Source organism: Perna viridis, chromosome 1 (assembly GCF_037379345.1).
Source record: "Perna viridis isolate PV_CMFRI_1.1 ecotype Kerala chromosome 1, ASM3737934v1, whole genome shotgun sequence".
Taxonomy (NCBI): domain Eukaryota; kingdom Metazoa; phylum Mollusca; class Bivalvia; order Mytilida; family Mytilidae; genus Perna; species Perna viridis.
Genome location: NC_142445.1, coordinates 14,379,472 through 14,401,275, shown reverse-complemented (window position 1 = coordinate 14,401,275; position 21,804 = coordinate 14,379,472). Strand labels below are relative to the sequence as shown.

Here is a 21,804-nt window from a genome sequence, read left to right as displayed (position 1 = left end):
AATTACGAATTCTGTTTCTATCGATTAAACTCCAACATGGGACATTTTCAAGAATTGTGTCTGTGCTTTATTCAGAAACGCAAAATCGCTCAATATGTGAGACTTGTATTCAATCGATTTAGAAATGCTGGACAAAATAACAAATGTATTGTAAATTGTTATAATATATTTTTTTTCTATAAAAGTCTATGCAAGGTTCCATTAAAATTAAAAACCTCATAAAGACGCTGATATCGAACGAATTTAATCATGAAAATAGATCGTTATTGTTTGTATGTTTTCACTCACCCTACCTCACAGATATCTCCAGGAGGATTGTTTTGATTATTCTTTTTACTCGGTGGGCGTTTCTAGAAAAGCAAAGGACACTTACCCTACCGGTGCACCTGGTCCATGCTCCCAGTTTTTAGTGGAGTCCGAGTTGCAAACTTACTTTTGTTACTTTGTATGTATTTGTGATTTTAGTTACTTTATGTTCTTTGTTGTGTATGTCTGTTTTCCATGTTTGGTCTTTGCACCTGCATTGCTTTCTTTTGATTTCCGCTAGAACCTTGGTTCCCTTGATTACTCTTATTTCTGTTCTATATTCCGAAAAAAAGACATAGAATACAATGTTGTTTTGGGCTTTGTCTGCTGGTACGACAACATATTTGTCATGTATAGTAGACAATATTTTTGCTACATCTGGGTCTTTGAAAACTGATATAGTATTGGCACTTATTGACCTACTTAAAACTTTCATTCGTTTCAAAATTAAAGGCCTCACGGCCTTAACTACTCTGGCAAAGAATCAATGTATTTATGTTCTCGTTTTATCCATTTTCTTGCGTAGTCCTCCACGGCATCTATAAGAACTTTAAACTTATAATTCCAATTTTTGAAGCGTGGTTCACCGTACTTGGGTCCTTTAGAAAGGATATTAAGCAGAGATTCGTTTTCGATGATGGTTAAATCTCCCGTATGACGTTACCGGAAGGAGCATATTTGAATGGATAGATTTTGCAAGAACAGTCAGGTGGTTTAGCCGTGAAGTCCGCAATCTCGAGGTTCTGCAATAGCCTTTTATAATTGAAAATTTTGTATTCAATGGGTGTATTGTAGGAATATGAAATAATTGGTATGGATTTGTCTTTGAAATATGGGGAAATTTTGATGGTAACGTGTTTGTGATGGAGGATGTTAGCCATCTATACCTTTGCTGACAAACGGTAGTGGACTTTTTACACAAACTGGTTTATAGAGTCTGTGGAAACCAACATCCAAAATGATGGCAACAAGTCTGTATAATGGTGAGGTAGGTTCAGAAACTGGAGTGTCAAGACTTGTTTTGTAAAGGGAGTGTAGTAGAGCGAGAGGAATAGTATAGAGTTTGGTTCCAATGTGATGAAGTCCAAGAGATTTTTTGTATGAAAGGAAGGAGACCATCATGTAACTTAGTGGCGATGATATAACTCATTTCCCATCTTGGATTTTTGTCAAATAAATTCATCACATTTATGCTATTGTTATATCGGCTTGAAAGGTTTCCTATACTTTTGATGTTGTCATTGCATCTGTAAGGTATTGCAGTACCTAGTCTGCGTATCCAGTACTCCTCTCTTTCCCTACGATAGTTTTTCTTAGAACGGGACTGTTCGTAGGATGGTAATACGAAATTTCATAGAGAGCATTGATTTATCTTGTTGATTAAAATGTTGATAAACTGTTGATAAACTTAGGAACAATTAATAAATACATATTTTCTATAGTGGTGTGAACAAGGATGCAGTTCGAAAATATTCACTTCTTTATTAAAGTTTCATTACTTGTATCACATCCATATACACATACACGAGTTCGTTAAAACATATAAAAGATAAAAGAATACACGTGACATTAAAAAATGAATTATGAAAGTCTATTGGAAATAAAATGAACAGACTTAGTAGCAAGAGTCAGACACACAGACAAGACTAACGAGTAAACAATTTAAACATCTACCTTGGTACCTTAAGCAGTCATTATCGGTCAAATAATTAAAATAGTAAAGGTCTCTATTCGCTACGAAAAGAGTGTTCAATTCATTAAAACATGTTACTAATATTCCAATTCAAATTGATCTCTCCAAATTTCTTGTTTGCATAGCGACCAACTTTTATCGTCATATATGCAGAAACACAGCTGAAATTTGCTTAACCACTTTTTATACCTAATATGTATATGTGATTGTAATAGGTAGATCCCAATTTGATACTTTTGCTGATATATTTCACAGCCAATCAAAGATACAGCATCAGAAATATGATGAAAAACTTGCAATAATATAAACATCATTTTGCATAAAATTCCCTAGACACGATAAATACATTGAGTAATAAACGGTGGTCGTTGAATTATTTTATGTTTATTATTGATTTCGGCACTTCTCGTCTGAGAATCCTATTGACAACATTCTCTGAAAATTCTTCGAAAGACAAACGATGAGGATTTATTAAGGACTCATTTTAATTTATAAAGTGTAAATGAAACTCTTTTGGATGTTCAGAGGAATACTATATTTTTGCAAACTTGCAAATGTAATGTATGCAGTAAGGGATAATATACCCTGATGCTCCTTCTATTATCCATTATTACAATCATGGCTTCCAGTTTTTTTTGCCATGGTGGTCTTAGGGTGCCGTGCTCGCCTTGAGTGTCAGAGGTCGTCGGCTCGATTCATGACCAATTTACACCAGACTGTAAAATTCATAGTCGCTGCTTCTCTGCCAAGCACGCGGTATTTAAGGATGTAGAGTTTCGACTGTGGCTCAGAGTAGAAATAATGTGTCCGAATGGGGAATGCCTACCTGCGAGCTTTCTCTGCTGTCAGCTAGCACAAAATCCGACTCGGTGTGTCGCACTCGTAGAAACATGGTTTGTTCTATTGCTCAATCGTTCTGGCCCTGAAATATCTGCCATTGGACGTTAATCTTTATTCAATCAATCAGTCATTCAATTTTGTTTAAGATGTGGGTTTTTTGATAATGGCATTATAATTGACTATTTTGGCGGATATATTTGAAAAAATGAACTTAAGTTCAATATGTATTTAATTCTCCCTTTCATCAGGTGTTCTGCCACTGACCAATCCAAAACCTGGATTTTTTTCCCGATTGGATATACAGCTTTAAACTTACACCGATCACCGATACTTCTCCCATAGCTAAATTCCCATTTTCCTCAATAATTTTAAAAGGGAAAAATAATGTTTTTATTATATTTATGAAACAAATAAATACTTTATACAATATCAACTTCCTATCCCCATATTCCTAAGAATTCATGCTTTATCCCGTACAAGGACAAATCCACTATGAAATTTAAAAAAAAACAGCTACTGTCTTTTTTGAAAGAAATATATCTCTAAGAAGTCGACATAATAGGAATGTAGAAGTTTCAAAACTTAAAAAAAACAATTTTTTGAACATCTCATTTATCTCTTATATCATTCCAATCATCCCTACGTATCTTAACTAGTGCATTATTCAGCGGACCATTTGTTACCATTTGAAATAGAATAATGAAGCTTAAAAGAAACTTAACCAAGTAGTTTAAGTGTTTGTGTGTTTATACCTAACATGTGGTTAAGTTCTATTGAATCGCAATGCTTCCTTGACCCTCGTTCATGACATGAGAACTGTGACTGGTGAACTAGGTACATGCTTCAAAGTTTCGGTTGTGTTTAGTTTCATTGTTCTGTGATTTCCAGTCAGACTCACTAGGGAACGTGCAATTTCTATTGTACATGTGTTTCTGCTTTTGCTTGCTTTGATATTATCGTTTTACATTTTAGTTTGGGAAATCGATGTAACTATGGGTTTTTGTAATTTTACTTGCCTCTGAAAAATAGTAAATGTATTGTTGTTTGAAATTTAACAATCAATTAACAGACACTGGTAAAATCTAAGATACCATCAAACACTGTTAATAACTAGGAACAACTGAACGATGCACAGAACACTAATCACAATTTGGAGATTCCATCAAAATTAAAGCTGAATGACTTTGATGTTTGTAACTGTTAGGAATGGGCTTCGTGCAGGTTCTAATTAAATATCAAACTAAGCTTAGGAAAAAAAAACGCATTGACAGTATGAATGGTATTTTGATTTCTTCTTTTGTTGTTGTCAAAACTATGTAGAAATCCACTAGAAGGATTGATTCTTGTAGTAGATCTGTAACCAAAAAAAAAAAAAAAAAAAAAATGGGACTATCATAAAGAATTTAAAACTTTTTTCACTGATTTGTTTCTATTTGTCGTTTGAAGTTTTTAATCAATTTCAGCTTTAAAGGAAAAATGTCTGTTGGAGCATAAAACCAAAACCCATAAATTCTGAAGCACGCTAAATATCATACAACGTCTTACACGCGGTAACATACGCATTGATCGAAGTTGTGTTTTTTTAACATACTAACTAGATACGACATGTCCCCTCACTGAAATAAAGCAACTGCTTGATATTCAAATCTTTTCCTTTCTGAGGCATTTGTTTGGAATAGTTCTAAATTGACAAGACTATAATTCAATAGATAGCTTGATCATAAAGAATCAAAAGAAAGAATATGCAATGTGGTTTAATGGAAAAGGATAATTTGCTTATGTTTGAGTTTCTTTGGTATTCATCATTAGTTTTTTTTCCATGACTTCTACTATTCTTTTATCTATATTTATAGATTAAAAACAAATCCTACTCGTGAGGTTCAAAAATATAACGTTTCGTTAGGTTTAAACTGGTCTGGAGTTAGCATGTCAATTGACTGCTAGTAGTACTTTATTTATTTATTTATTTATTTATTTATTTATTTATTTATAATGTTAGTAATTTTTTTTAATTTCTGTTTTAACATGGAACTCAGACCTTTCTGAACTGATTTTAGGTGTGTTTAATTTTGTTATATATTTTTCACAGTGGCCAGATTTTAAAGGAGATGATTGTTATCACACCTTGTACTTTAAACCTACCGCACTTTTTGTTGCGCCTGTCCCAAGACACAAATTTCTGGCCTTTGTATGTCTTGTTTCTTTTTCACCTTTAGTTTAATTTTATGTTACTTGAGTACTGAGTACATTGTATATAGGGGGAACTCTTTGGCTGCACTAGTGAATAATGATTTCTGGGGCCAGCTGTAGCCTGCCCTGTGATGTGAGGGTTTTCTCGTCGATCATGGAAGACCCATGAGTGGCCTTGAGCTTACATTTTTCTTCCTGGTGGGGTTAGTTTCATTATTGAAATGTGTCATAAAATCAATTACGCTTTATATATATATAGTTTATTATTCTCTACCAACATCCTGGTACCACGATACGTGTCTTATCAATATCATGTTCTATCAATATCACCCATACTTTGGCGTTTATCGGTGTATAGTTTAACTCCATAGGTCATTTTAAAACAAGGGGACCAGTAGACCCGAATAATTAGTATCCAAAATTCTATACTGAACACTACTACAGTTAATGTCAGGAAAGTAGGCCTTACTACATCTAAACACAAAAGATTATAGGGACACAAGCCAACCGACAAAAACATGAATTGACGGCATGGGCATGTATATTAATCATGAAACATTTAAAGTTTAACTGTACATAAAGACATGATATTGTAACAAGAAAAAAAGTAATTTAAAAAAAAAAGTATTCCATGACCGCACCAAAATGAGTTGTAGCGCATGGTTTTTATATGATTGAGTGTAATAGTGTATACTTTTGATTGATGTCGATTTGAGCAGCTTAATGGAATGGATTGAATTTTCTAGACCTTATTTCTTTCATTTTTATTTACTTTATGCACTCACGAAAACACAAAATCTGGATAAATTATGGTTATTTTAAAATCAACGGTTACGAACTCTTTCCCAAACGAAAGTACAAAGAATCGATTACGTATAATTATATAAATTACGACATTCTTACGAGAACGTCAGTTACCGTTTACAAACAATGTCTCTATTGATTGTCTCGTCGACAAGGGATACTCAATTGGGTAATGTACTTTTCCTTCAGTTGTTATTGGATCATTTATTTGGCAAAATCTATCACATATAGGCAAATTCACTTTTTATAACAACTGTTTAAAAACATAGAACCTATTCCCGGGAAGTGGTAGAGTCAGTAAGACAGCCAAAAACACAAACAAATCAGAATTTTATTTAGAAACTTATCTGTGGCAAAAGTGCTATAAAATATTTTGATTGATCTAGTCAACTTAAGTGTTGGAAAATGGTTATTGTATTGTTAAGAATCATAGATTATGTTTAGGTTACAAACTTTTAAAATGTAAAACAGTCCAAAATGAAACGACACAATATAATTTCGTAAGATATGTTTATTGTATAACCAAAGTCTCAGATTATGCACTTTAACTAAAGTTTGAATCTTTAAGTCCTTGTGTTTTTTTATTCCGCCAGTGTTTTCAGGAAAAAAATGGGCGAAGCCTATCCTAGCACCATACTACAGTTCTCCGATTTGCTGATATGAATTTACCATACTTTGCATTTTATTGATTTTTGTTGTTGTGATTTGAATTCGTTTCCTTATGATTATCTTAGTCGTTTGTTTGCCATTGTCTGTAAACTGGTGGATGTGTTTTAAATGGTCATATTTGCTGTCATATTTTGTAACAGCGACCGATTGAGCTTGCTGCTGAATGTCATTTCTTCTTCACGTTCAAAGAAAGATTTGCCTATTTATCTACACTTGCATATTTATCTCTACTTGTAAAGAATGGGTGAATTGATATCTTGTGATCAATGGTTGTTCGTCCATTTTTATATTTGAATAACAAAGAGGCTTTTATAAAAGCAATTCTGTTTGACTTTCACGGACACAAACTTTAAAGCATATATTCCAATACAAAACGACTCCTTTAAAGGTTCTTCAAAAGTTTAACCTCTCTAAGTGGCGGTGGTTTCAAAATTTCCGGTATTCACCTTAAAATTGCCACTTATAATATGGACTTTCCTTTTTGACTATTTCTTTTGACTATTGGCTATTACCCTTCATGATTTCCTGTCGTTGAAAACTTTGATAGGAACTGGGATAAACTTTAGGAACTGAACTTCAAGTCTTTAAAATTATTACTTGTTTTAATGTATGACAATATTATTTGCTAGGAAGTTAGACTAAAAACTGAAAGGTACTTAACATTTTCAAGTATTTTTTTGCCATATAAATTATGATAGCATTCATATTAGATTAAATTTTCAAACGCAGCTGAAAAAAACTTTTTGATAAGTAACTAAATCAGTATTCGGGGTAAATTTCCTTATTTTAAACGTTAAAGTAGTGTCAAGTCACAGTGCGATTTATTCTTAAAAATTATGAACACCGGTCTTCTATATATTATACATATTCTGAGCGTCGTATGATACAAGGTCTTGTTCAAAAGAACCATGATGTAATGACTCCAAAATATAACATAATTTTTCGGAGGTACACTGTTTTGGTTAAAATAATAAAAAAAAATATCCACGCCTAGGGTTTTGGGATAACGAATTTTGGTCAAATATCGGGTTTATCATTTTTTATAAAGGTGTGTTTAAATCAGAACGACAATTGATGCACATACACAGCGCTACCTTGAGCTAATAATTTGCCATTTCATGCCGCAGACCAAAAGTAACAAACATAACACCACTAAATTCAATATACATAAGTTTTGTGCAATTTGGTAAATTATTCATTAGTTTCCTTATCGATTTAACCCTTATGCAATAGGATGCAGAATTGATACAATTTACAATTTTCTATTCCAGACATTTAGAAGAGGATTATCTAAGTACTGCCATGACAGTTGAAGAGCTCACAATTGCCGCTGAACCGGAAATGCTTAACGTGATGTTATGCCCTGTGTGTTTACAAAACGAACTTAAACTGGACGAGAAAAATCCTCGTAAATGGCAACATGTTTGTGTTGATTGCCAAAATATGACTTGCTCAGAATGTGGGAAATTTGAAGGATCCTTAAATACCAAATCAAAGGTATGACATATGTTAATTTTAGTTCTTAGAGTAATTTCTGTTGTTTCCTGCTACATGTTTTTGGTATAGACTACAAGTTAAAAGTTGAATTTCTTATTTAGATATTCTTTAGTTTTTAGCTATATGTATAGAAATATTTCAAAACTTCTTTATAATTTACAACCCGTAGAAGACGTTTTATTACAAAATATGTGTGTGGTATATGACATGATGTATTTTGAAATAAGTGGAAACACAGGAGAAAAAATCGTCCAGCTATGCTTACTATTGTCGCAGAGCAAAAACAAAAATACAATACTCTTAATTGATGATCGGATAAAAGCAAGCCATATCGATTGAACAGAATGACAGAGTCAATACGACACAATTAGAAGTTCTTACACTAAGGTAACGTGTAGGTTATTACAAATCAGAGAGTCTACTTTGCTCATAGGAAAACAAAAACATTTATGAAAAAAGAATCAATGAACCATGCAAGTTTTAGAATAGTATTGCTTCCTAAATGCATGCACTTTTACAGAACAGAATACTTTCTGTCATAACCACCGTCGAAATGGAAGTCTCGTATCGATAAGCATACTCTTAGAAAAATATCCGGATTAGATCAATAATTCATTGGCTTGATTATTATTAGTTGCAGGAGTGGGTCTGTACGGTATGTCAGAAAAGAAGATTATTGGTGCTTAGTACAGGACTTTGGCATCCTGGCATTGAAGTATCTGATACCGTCCCTTTAGAAAGACAAATTGAATCCAGAGTAGAAATGTTTAAGGTGGGCTTTTAAGCAGGAACATAACGATCGAACAAATTGTTGTCTCAAAAGATTATTTCTTGTTTGTTATAGGTGCATTTGTAACATATCAACTTTGTAGTATAAGATAAATCTAGGACCACTTCATAATTCATAAACTTTTAAAAAGCCAGGCACAAAGTAAGGACAACGTACAAAAACAACAAACAAAATTGATAATGTTAATCAAAGCATGAATGATAAGTTTGGCCAAACAGAGCATATCAGCCGGATTTGTTCGTTTCAGTTTTATGCGTTTGGCTAAGCAACTTAGGGAAATAGGGATAACATGTTTATTATTATATACATATACAACAGCGTAAATAACTCGTGCGACTTTTTTTTTAAACACAAACACAAAGAGAATGTATATTGTGATATGAATAAGACATTTAGATATAATATATTTAGTTGTAATAGTACGTAAGCCTCTGTAACCAGTCCCTGTGACGACAATGTGGTGGTTGAGAAAAGATTACATGTGCCAAATCATCATGTATTAACATGTTTGAATTAATTTGCGTGTGTTATGCAGTCCTTGAAATAAGAAATTACCCTGTTTACCCTCTAAATACGCCAAACATCGAGCAAACTCTTCTATTTCTTTTCCACTAAAGTTCAATGAAACAATTTCTTATTTCATCACTCGTATATGGTCACAAAGGAATGACCATTTAATTTCTATAGGCGTGCAAGTGTGTAATATCCAGGGCAGAGTATTTCATTCCACAAATCAAATGGTTGAAAAGTAAATGAAAGTAAACAATATTTTTTACGCATAAAGAAATATTTATTTGTAAACACAATCACCGTCTTTGCCTTCTTTTAACGTTTTGTAAAAGCTCTGTTAAAATATAATCATAGATTTAATTTACATGATTCAAATTGTATGCAACAAATTGTATTGCACATTGTATTAGGCAACAGAAAAGCAATTTCATCATGACTGTGTTATCATGATCGATTTTTTGAGAAAATAAATATTTGAATAACCTGATAAGGAAATAGCGAATTGTCCCATGGCAATACTGGCTTTATTGATAATACAACACAATTGTAATCAAGTTGTGTTTTAAAGACTTTGACATCCGAGGATGAGGAGTACCATGTTTTATGTTGCTGCTGGAATTAAGCAATAAATATTCATTGATGATAATGTTATCCCTTTTCTTGAATTACATCGAATATTTAACTAGCCTACGACTCAGTGTAGAAAACACTTAACAAAACAATAAAAGTTGGATTTCATTTGTATACCACCGTCAACAAAAGTGTATGAATGTATCTAAAAAACTAATGTACATTTAAAGCTAAGATTCCTCCATATGAAAACAGTGTTTTTTTTTAATCTAAACCTGTTTAAAACTTTGGTGAATCAAAACTGTTCTATGCGAAATCATTTCTTATTTTATACATATGTCTGATGAAAAACATTTTAATTGGTCTTGCCAATTCATAATGATCAAGGAAAGGAAAGTTTTAAAATGCTTAAGAATACATTTATGGCAGTTGACATTTGATAAGTATCAACTGGTAATAAGCAACGTATGTTTTAAGTGTCAGTCCCTGTAAGAATCAGGCAGTAGGTGAAGCATGGTGTGAAAAAAATATCATTTTGATAATGTAATTTGACTATTAAACCACCAAACTGAAGGAAAAACAGACGATTTTCCATATCATGCTGGACCATTGAGTTACAATTTCACTGAAATGTACTGAAAATGAATATTTCAAGGGCAGATAACTGCCAGAAACCTCATTTTTCTAAGATTCTATTAAAAAAATCTGAGCAAATCCAATGACGCAGCGATCAAATAATAGAGAAAGTATCCTTGAGTGATATTTTATCGTCAGGTCGGTGGGGTGTTGACATGCATGTTTCTGACTTTCCCATTTTGCCTGATTCTGACAAATACTTACTCTTAACCACAATAAAAACCGAGCAAATATAAAAGTTTACAAAAATAAGCGTTTCAGATATTTTTTTTTTACAAATATTACAATCTTAACTATATTTTCTACGACCGCGTCTACTTTTAATTTTTACCTTACCCCATATTACTCGATATGTGTTTGACAGATGTCATTAGAAATACGTTGATCACAGAAGGCATGTTTCATGTTTAACGAACATTCTTGTCTCCTCTAAAACGAGTTGTCATCTATAACGGAGTTGGGAATGGCGTTTCATTTACATGTCACAAAAATTGCGTCATGTATAAGATGATTCAGTCATATCCATCGACTAACGTCATTATTTAAAAAAGATTTGCAATTGATGTTACAGTGTTAGTTTCAAATATATTCACATGATTCTGATTCGCATGTTCACACTTTACTTGTAGGATTCAAGGCCTCCTTTAGAGCGGTCAACATCTGCAGACCCCGTTGCTGAAGAAGAACATAGCAAAAGCTTGAGAAAGCTAAAACGACAAATTTCGCTTCCGGACCCCATCGCGAGTCATCTAGCACAGGGAAAGCAACTCGGTGCAATCCAGGAGACCGGGAAAAGTCATCAAGGAAGCCAAGAAATAGTTTTGCCAAAAAATTCAAAATCGAATGGTCCATCCTTAGACAGTCCAGATTCTTGTGACGTTCAGTCTACCTCTTCGGGAACTTCCAGAATTAAAGGTAACCGATTTATTCGCATTTTAAATTTAATCCATATATATTAAAATATACTTGAAGAGATAAAAAAGAAAAAAAAAGTTGTAAAACTCGGCGTCATCTGTACATTTCTTGTCAATGATTTCGTCTTTTTCATACTCAAATTAATCATCATTTTGACAAATAATTGGTACCTACAATTAAAAAAAAAAGCTTTTAGCTGATGTATACACCTTCTTATAAATTTGTCTTACATTCATAACAAACCTTTCCGAGCATTACTAATTTGTCTAAGCACCGTTTGTCCTTCTATTCAAATAAATGTCACTTTCAGGTGTCTTACGAACAATGGCTGGCTCCTGTGGTGAATATTTTTTTTTGTCAGTAGTGTGCCAGTAATGTCATCAAAATCCAGTTTTTATTTCATTTTATCAGTTAATTTTTAAATTTACGATCACGTTTAGTTTAGCTCACCCGTATTTTAGTAGTCTCTAGTATATTTTATTCTTTTTATAAAATATTTCATATCACTTATTAGTATCTATAATCCATGATTTGGCGACAATGGGACGCACCAAAATTACCTAACATTGATTCGTTTTAAGGTAATTTGAAATGACTTAAAAAGTTGTTTGTAATAAAGTACATTCCCATAATAGTAAAAGTATGATTACAATGTTGAAGTTGCAAGATGATTTTTCATCCAGATTTTGCTCTGCCGTAATATCTGGTCTGAATTTTAGTTTGAACAATTCCGTGTGCTCTTAATGAAGACCAGTGATTTGACCTAGATTTATTTCAGTATGCGGTCTTCCTCCAAATTTTGACATAACCCCATAAAGACCATACGAAACGATATAATACTTTGTAAGTATTTTTGAACCCCTTTATCGGAGGAATCTTTTATTCTTGTGCGGTATATGAAAAAATAATTAAGTTATTTAACGAATCAACGTCTATGAATTTGTTTTGTTTATTGTTCCTTGTTGAAAATACATATTTGTAGATTAAACGAATTATATATTTTGTTTACTATTTTGTTTCCCCATCAAAATTATTTTTTGTTAGTTTGCTTTTGTCGTTGTTTCTTGAAGTACTTATATCTGATAGTACAATGATGATATATGTATGCCTCATGCATATATGTAACACTTGAGGAAGGAACAAATATGCACACCATTTATTTTATAAATTTATGTTTAGTCTATGTGAAACAATGCTTGAAAAAAAACTTTATTGTATCGGAAAATGTAAGAATGCAAGATGTAATAAAATTGAAAGTAAATAGATGAAGAAATTGTCCGTGGATAAATCAAATCTACGAGCATTTCGACATGAGAGATCATATTTCATTAGTTCGTGATAACTAGTTGAATATGCTCTTATTTTGTACTTGTAAAATTAATTGTTAATCTAAACTAAGTCTACGCAAAATATTTTTGACGTTTTGAAACGAAAACTCCGAAGGCCAAAAGAAAAAGTTACATCTTGTCGTGAAATGTGATTTTTATACATTGTGAAAATTCGCCAATTTGCCAAAACATTACACAAAAAAAATTATAATTTTAGATTTGAGGAGCACTTAATTTACAAACTTATTTATTTTTGCAGGATTAAAACAAAAAACACAGAGTGATTCCGAGTTGTCGGACATAACGTCTGATGTAGATATGGAGGATGTTTCTATGCAATATTACCATGGTGATGGCGTTGATACGGATGATGTCAGTGATGATTATTCTATGATGAGTATTGGAAGTAGTGACGACAGTCGACTCTATCGAAAACATCGGCCTCTTTATCTTAATCTTAACCAATCGCAGAGTGCAACGTCATCTGATGATGACACCTCTGACAGTGCGATAAGTACGGACACTGAAAATAGATTAGCACCATTTTCGTCGCTAAATGAGGCGCGTGTTGCATTAGCTGCAAGTGCCTTTGCAGAAGAAATGAAAGATTTCAAAGGAGAATCTTCAGAGGAAGGTTGGAATCATTCTGATAAACATAATGCTCAAGCTGAAAGTAAATGTAGCCCACATGCTCCAAGAAGTCCTAGCTGGAGAGAGGGACTCGATAGTCCTCCATTTTCTCCACGTAGGAGAGATTCATATCCCGGTAAAAAGAAAAATGTGACTTCGCCTTCCTCGTCGCCTAAAGAAAATCAATTTAACTTCTCGGATGTTCAAGCTTCATCTAGACAATTAACAAGCATAGACCATCAAAATAAGACATTGGCTCAATTAAAGCAAACAGAGTATTTAGGATCTGGATATTCCGCGGATAGTGGATCAAATTCTCCTGAAGACCAGATTATTACTGATAGTAGTGATGACGAATTTATTTACGCTGGTCGGAATGAATTATTATTTCCCAGTCATCAAAAACTTGGCATACCACCGTCTACAGCTGTCATGAATCTTGCATCTTTCGCTGCCTCTATTGCGAACGATACAGCTAATTTGACACAAATGACGATATCCCCAACAAATCTTGATTCGTACGATAACTACCGGTGTTCTCCCGATTCACAAGATAGCAATGGAAGCAATTCTCCGGTTTCTCCCGGTTTATATGACAACGCGTCTATTCAGGAAGAACATGTTGAATTGGCAGACCCTGCTTCAAAACCAATCGACTACCAAGGTAGTAGACGACAGAAAGCCCGCCCTCCTTCAACGGACTGGTCCCCTGTTATTGACCTTTCTCCAATATTGGATGTTTCACCATCAATCGAAGAAGCAGAACAATTCGATATGTTAGAAAAACAAGAGGAAGAAAGGCGACGTAGAGAATCGCAAGAGGAAGACGATGGCGAAACAGTCGATAGAAAGTATTTCAAACCTATAAATGAGGATGACGAATCGTCAGCATATTACGGACTTAAAAGGTATGATCGTGTGGAAGATATCTGTAAATTATTGCATCAAAATAATAGTACTTTAAACAGCGATGGAACAGAGCGTAATTCTAATGAAAGATTTTCTAACGGAGAAGAAAATGACAGAGCGAAGGACATATCCCCAAATGTGCCGTTTACATGCTCTTCTCGAACTGAAACAGGGGAGACACAAATGTCGACAGTTACATCGACAGCGCCACTTCCATGTACTTTGATTGATTCAAAACTTGACGAAAACAATGATACATACCGAACAGTTAATATTCAGCCAAATCAAAATTTAGTACCTAATGTGGGCATTAAGCCGAACCCGTCGCCAACACCAAAACAAAGACGGAAGTTACCTGAACCTACTGCAGAAATGATGTCAGAAACGCGAAAGAAAAAGCCACTACCACCGTTACCCCCGGAAGTTATTAAAAGTAAACGAACTACAGATAGTAGATCAAACTATTTCGATTCAAAACCATTGACAACAGTAAAACCGGTTTTGGATTCTCACGCGAGAGTTTTGAAGTCATCATCGCTGGACGAGACATCAAAACCAAATAGGAAAGGCTCTACAGTTATCAGTTTAGTTGAATCCTCAAAAGGAAATATCGAAAAACGATCGAATTCTTTGGAATCCAATAAATTTAATCCGAACATTTCAGCCGTTGATGATGTAATTGAACCCAAAAAATCTTCATCACATTTTGACCATAAATCAGACTTGAATAATAAGAAAGTAGCCCATCCGATTCCACCATACGATATAAGTAAGCTCACAAGTGATCAAAGGATAGACGACCACTTACAAAGACAGGAATCGGATGAAAGACGTAGGAAAGCTAAAGATCTAAGAGCAAAACCAAATCCATTATTAATCCAACATATTGAGGCTGAAGAATGCAACGTATCGCCACAATACCGAGTGCTTGACTCTCCCCCCAGTCCTGAATCTAGGTCATCTTTAAAACGTGATTATTCAGATAGCACATCTGTATCGCCATCTTCATCACCCGATCGGGATCTATATATGTATCCTTCACCTGTAACTCCACCGGACTCAGATTCATCGCCACCAAAACCTCATTCTCCATCTTCACCTGGAACCGATTTCAGTGATGACAATTATTATTTCAATAAAGCAACACCGACATCAACGAGAGATGTTCACAAAGAATTAACTCACACAAAAACAAAAGATAAAACTAAAAGTTATGAACAGGTTTGTATATGGTGCTATATATTTTTGCATATGTTATGTTCACACATCAGTAATTAAAAAATAACTACCGGAAGTAGTGATACCGTAAAAAAATAAACTTTTATTTCTTAGGAGTTTTTTTCTTGCTTAAATCCAAAGTAATAATGTGACCGAATACGAGTTGGTCGTTCTCTTTTCACATTAATCTCTTCTAGTAAAGTTGGAAATATCTTCTTGATAGGGCGGGTTAAGATTGCTAAATAGTGATGCATTGTTTCAAAATAGACAATTAAGTAGGAAATGGGCAAACCTACAAGAGTCGTGTTCGTAGAAAAATACTCACAGACAAACTAATGCTATACGAATACGTTAGTTATCGTTTTCTTAATTAGAAGAGTGGGTAATGAAAGAAAATTCGTGTTATTGTACGAAAATGTCAAGGAATGAACTGTCGATTTACACTTAAGACGTCAATGAATGTAAAAACGACACCATTACGGTGAAGTTTATACAATAAATCAGTATTAAAAATATGCTGGAATTTGGCTCGAACTTAAATGCCATTCTTTCCAATTGTTTATTGTCTGATTGTTTAAGCAGTTTGCCTATGCAATTGTTATTATACTATAATACTTAGCAATTCAAGCTATTCCTTTTATCACCTCATCAACAACTACAAGGTATAGGTATACTTAGACCACAGAATGTTAAAAGCGTATTTTGAGGTTGTGATGCGGGTATAACTGGGAAATTCCTGCTTTAGGTGGTTCAATGAAGAACAAAATGTAAAAATTGCATTTAAAACATTTTTTTGCGTAGTTATAAACTCTTTTGATTGTTGCACTTAACAAATCAGATTTACGTATCAACAAGAAGGTTGTTTTTCCAAATTTGATTAAACATAGTTTTGTAAACATGTGCTTCTTTGTAAAAAGCCTCTGCAAATTTGCCTATGCCTGTATCGAGTCAATTACAAAGATTAATTCTGATTGAAATGTTAAATGTAAAATACTTACTACATATAGGTTACAGACCACCAATTCAACCAATGAGCATTTGGAACGTACGCAAAAATAGTCCTACGCAGAAATTACCCCTGTTCCTCATAGTGCTGTGAAAAAAGTTCTCATCTTATTTTAAAAATTTAAACAGTTTCTGAAAGGAAAAACATTTCTGTACATTTTATAGGTGCATTTTGCTTCTTGTGATGTGAAGCCTAATCTCCATAATGATTTTTAAATATACCCCTATCTTGTGAAAACACTGGGATTTCCCATGCTATTTATAGACCCTTCACTTCTGGTGACCAGTACTGCACTGCAAGTCTGCTAACCCCACATGCCATTCTGAGGATTGTGAGCTGACATATGTAGAATCATGCTGATATATAGTCATCTGCAGGTTAAAGTTAAGGTAAAGTCCAGAAAAGCCATTGAATATTGTGAAATTAGCATAGAAGCCTATGGGAAGTGGAATTAGTGGTTTTTAGCCTATATTCCAACATGATCACAATAACAAACCCTTATACATATACATTGAGTCTTTCTAATGCTAGATGATATATTTAGAAATTGAATTTCGAATCAATGTGTAACCATTTTAAACAAAGTAATAAACATACTTGCCTAACATGATTTAATTAATGGTCGGTATCATTTTATTTCATTTCTTAGTTTGGATTATTATTTAGTTATTTACCTTGTTTGATATTTGTTTTTGAAAAGAGGAGAACAAATTTAAAAAAAAATCTAATTTGTATATGATGGCCATTGTTTACCATCATCTGTTTTATCTTTGTAAGAAGTTGGTATATACATACAGTGAAACTTGTCGAAATCTAACTCTTTTTGCACTACATAACTGGTTCGGCTTAACCAAGGTTCAAAGTACATTAATGTGGAGGGACTTCTGTAAATAGAAAAAAACAAATTCAATGTATTATGATCGCAAAAAATGCGACTGACTTTAAACCACAATAATAAAAACTCGCAATATGAAACCTTTTACTATACTGATGGGGGCTTTTGTCTCAAAATCGCAAGAAAACATAAAATTGCATTTTGTACCTAAGTACCAAAACTTTTATAATTAATCCACGCAATCATTTCTAAATATTAAGTACAAGTTTTCTGATTACTCAGGGTTCGGATTAGGTAGGTTTTCTGATTACTCAGGGTTCGGTTTCTACATGTTTCACCGTAAAATGATGTATTATTTGTCAATTTCGTACATAATATTAATATTCCACTGTACTTATAATTTAGGAATAAAGATTGTAGAGTAACTAGTCCACCAACTGCAAAATGTTTTAGTAATTGTTTCAAATGTTTATGACATTGTTTTGTATCTTTATCAGATCAATCATCTTGTATTGACAATATATTTAATGTCCTAAATGCATTCTATATCGCTTGGATAAAGGGAAAACGTCACTATCTTACTCATCAGCCATCAAAATGCTCACATCAGAATCCTATTGCAACAATTGTATTGCTCAAATGATCAAAGATTTGGTGAATATTCTCTAAATATGCTTTAAGCTTGATTATAAGACGAGATTTATTGTCATGGAATAATAAGCCGAACATTTAATCCTTAGTTTGCATGTTTCAGTCCCTTTAAAGGTCGTTCAATAATCGAAACTAATCAATCGATGATTAAAATGTTGTCTTATATTCCAGTGGCAAATAATTCCGATTTGAATTTGAAGAATTACTGCTTCCTTGACGTCACTCAAAAATCAATCACACCTTTGTAAAGGATTAAAGCCTGGGTGTGTGACGTATTGACTATTCAAATCTTCACATCAAATCATGTATTTTATCACCTATTTAAGATATTGTATTGTGTTAATATATGTATATTAAAATATTAGTTTATGATGGATGTGTCGGTAGTGCTTGAATCTGAGGTAAGTTTATAAGAGAAAGATGGTGTAACTACAATTTATGATTTTTTTTATATTTATTTATTATTAGTAAAATTCTGTAGTTATCTAGATTTAAAAATTAAGTTTTTCTTTTTGCATATATTTATATTTCCTGACGATAAATGAACTAGAGTTAATGCTATTTAGAAATATTCATTATCTATAAAATCCTGCATATACTGCTTTTCTGTTTTATGTCCTTGTTAGGGTGAGAAGAATCATTGGAAGAAAATCGAAATTTTATAGTCTCAAAGTAATTTATAGTTAAAGATTGTACCTAATAAATTTCGTAGTTTTTCTCTAAGAAAACCTTGAATGAACATACTTTAGAATTTTAGTATGTAAAACATGGGTTTAGGAACTTGATTTTGAGATAATTAAGCCGTAATAAAGGCATTTTTACGAAATTTTATATGGATTCTGTAGGGAATTTACACTATTTCGCAAACTATTAAAGCGGATATATATCATTTCTTATAAATACATATAAAAACACTTGAATGACATTTTTTATATTTAAAAAAAATTAGGGTTCCCGAACTCAATGGCATTTTTTTCTTGTAATGTAAACAAAATAACTTATGTTCCCATTACATTTATATTAGACACTTTCCCAGTCACCAATTATCTCCCCGTTGAATGCATTTTCCCGTCAACTATGTCTTTTGAAAGACGTTTTTTTACAATTAATGTTTGTAATTTTTCCAGACAAGTTTTTTTTCCAAAAATACTCTAATCGTATTATTTCTACATCATTTTATGCACGATTTGTTGAAAATATATATGTTCGTATGATTTTACAAGATGACAGAAAAGAATGCTCGATATGAAAGGTATGATCAACCTTAAATTGTATGAGTATTTTAAACCGCCTGCTCTATGGCTTGGCTATTCCAAACCTTTCGTCAAAAGTACTATCATAACTATCTCATAACTTTGAAAACATTAAAAGGATAACAACCATTTACGTCAACCGAACTTCTCATTAAACTATGTCCTATGCAGAAGATTATTAGTGAAGTAGGCCGTGTGTTTAAATGGGTGCTATAAACTAATACATGTAATTCCTGTAGACTGTATTAATTTTTCTCTATTCCTTAGTGAATTGAGGGGAAAGGTGTGACAAATCCTTTGTTTCAGGAAAATAATAATTCAATTGTTATAAGTAATTGAATCATTGTACCGTTACAGATAACGACGCCCGAGTCCAAAAAAGGAAGACGAAAACTACCACCCATACCTTCAGCAGAAGAACTGCCCAGCAGAACAAGTAGCAGACAAAACAACCACTGTGTCCATAAGAAACAACATGTAAAACAAGACCACAAACGTAAACCTAGAGGATACACCACGCCGTCATCAACTAGCGATGAGTCGATGAATGAAGATGATATGGAAGTAGCAATGTTTACAAGACATCGTAAAAATATTAATAATCTTGATAAACCTACAATGGACAAATGGAACGGAAATTATCTCCCTTCTGAGGTTTCGTATAGTGATAAAAACATCAAAGAAATGTTCAACGAGGATATAAAAGCAAATATTCCGGCGCTTCCTACCACGGAGGAGAAGGTTACAAATATTGATAGGAGTATTGACCAATATTTGAAGGATAAAGATGAAACGGATGCTATAATTGACTCAATGATTAATATTTATGGCGCTCCTATTACGCAAGCTATGAAATCTCTAAAGAAAAGATTACAGGATGAGCTGAGACGAGTAACAGAAGGAAGGAGAAAACGAATCGAGGAATTGGAAGAAATACGTGCTTTACAAATGCAAATTGGTGAATTAAGGCTAAGTCGTGATTATGCCAAGCTTCAGGCTAAACGAACTTTATCCCCGAAATCAAGCAAGCAGGGCTCAAGTCAAAATGGAAAGAAGCGAATACCTACGTCACCACAAGTGGTGCCACGGCGTTCGAGGCACAAACGTCAGTCTTCCGATCCTATGATTTCCAAATTTTCCCCTATCAAAGAAGACAAAGATATTGAAGGTGATATACAATCGAAAGGAAAAGAAGTGAAAGATTCCTCATTGTTGAGAATAGTCACGGATGATAGTAGCTTGTCAGGCTTAAGTGATACAGATAGTACTCGTTCAGAACCCATCCTGGATGTGCGACAGAAAAAGATACCTGCAAGCGCATATGCCAAAATGTTTTATCAGGGAAAGGAAGTGGACAGTAGTAAACCAAGAGACATAGCTACTAAAGTATTAAGGCCTGATATGAAACCAAAAAGCCATTCAGAAACTCATATACCGGATCGTGTTCAAAATAAACCTGCTTTAGACTTTTCGGACGACGACGAACAAAAAGCAAGGGACCGAAGGAAGTTAGAATTGCAAAATGAAATTGACAGACGTAAACGTCAATTAGAAGAAACAAGTAAACTTCAAAATGAACTTTTTCAACTTACAAGATCCGGTCAAGTTATGGCTCATAGTTATGACGATATTCCTAAAAAGTCAACAAATATGTATGCAATAATGAGACCTATTCCAACTGGCATTATTAAACCGCTCGACGATGACTTTTCCGACGATGATAAAGATTCTCGTCATGGCTCGTGGGAACATGAAGCTAGTTATAGCTCTTCTGAATATCTTGCTCATAAACAAGAAAGATCGAGAAGCAGTCGAGGGCCTGATATAAGTGCACATTCTAGTCCTTATATTTATTCGGGTAGTGTTGAAGACAGTAAAAGAGATGGACGTTCGGGTAGACAAAAAGTAGATTTTTATCTCCAACCTCATCATGGGAAAGACAAAAAATTGCACGAAAGTGTAACTTTACCTGATATACATTCTAAACGGGCAGATGCCGAGTACAATGCCCCAAGCGTTGGAGCATATTCAGATACTGAAGCAAGTCCACCAAGTGATAGTACACCAGCAATGCCTCTGCTTGACGACGTCACTGCACGATCAAGGAAAATCATTCACGAAATAGGTACAGGAAGTCGTCCTGTGTCTGCAGAATTCAATATCAGCGGCGATGGTAAGTGATTCAATAATTGTATGCAGCATTGTGTGATCCTTTCTTCACTACAGAATTTTTTTAAACACTTTTAAGAAGATCAAGATGGGATAGATAATTAATAAGGAACAATTGATTACAACGATAGAACACTCTTTTTTGTGTGTTATAACGGAATATGCAAAACTAAAAGATAAAGAATGAGATGATTAGATGATTGCATCCATTGACTATAATTGTATTTGTTAAATTTCAATAGCTTTTTTTTTATATCTATTATTTTTGTTTTTGTGTAATAAAATAAGTCTTTAATTTTTCTTATATGTAAATGGATTTTAGTATTTAATGAAACTGGCATATTCAGAAATGCTTATTTAGTACATATTTTATTTATCTTTTCAA

The 21,804-nt window shown here is 33.4% G+C and overlaps 1 protein-coding gene across 3 annotated transcripts in view; it reads left to right on the top strand.

Annotated features, from left to right (window-relative positions):
* The window catches only part of LOC148627378 (uncharacterized), a 47,228-nt gene that overhangs the window by 11,371 nt on the left and 14,053 nt on the right, over positions 1-21,804 (top strand). For 2 of the 3 annotated variants that reach the window (XM_088571965.1, XM_088571981.1), the window contains exons 2-7: positions 7,774-7,999; positions 8,634-8,771; positions 11,135-11,420; positions 11,731-11,760; positions 13,008-15,508; positions 19,608-21,423. In XM_088571965.1, coding sequence (XP_088428091.1) covers positions 7,774-7,999; positions 8,634-8,771; positions 11,135-11,420; positions 11,731-11,760; positions 13,008-15,508; positions 19,608-21,423 — 4,997 coding nt within the window. The remainder of the gene's footprint in view (positions 1-7,773; positions 8,000-8,633; positions 8,772-11,134; positions 11,421-11,730; positions 11,761-13,007; positions 15,509-19,607; positions 21,424-21,804) is intronic. The other variant, XM_088571974.1, reaches the window with a different exon arrangement.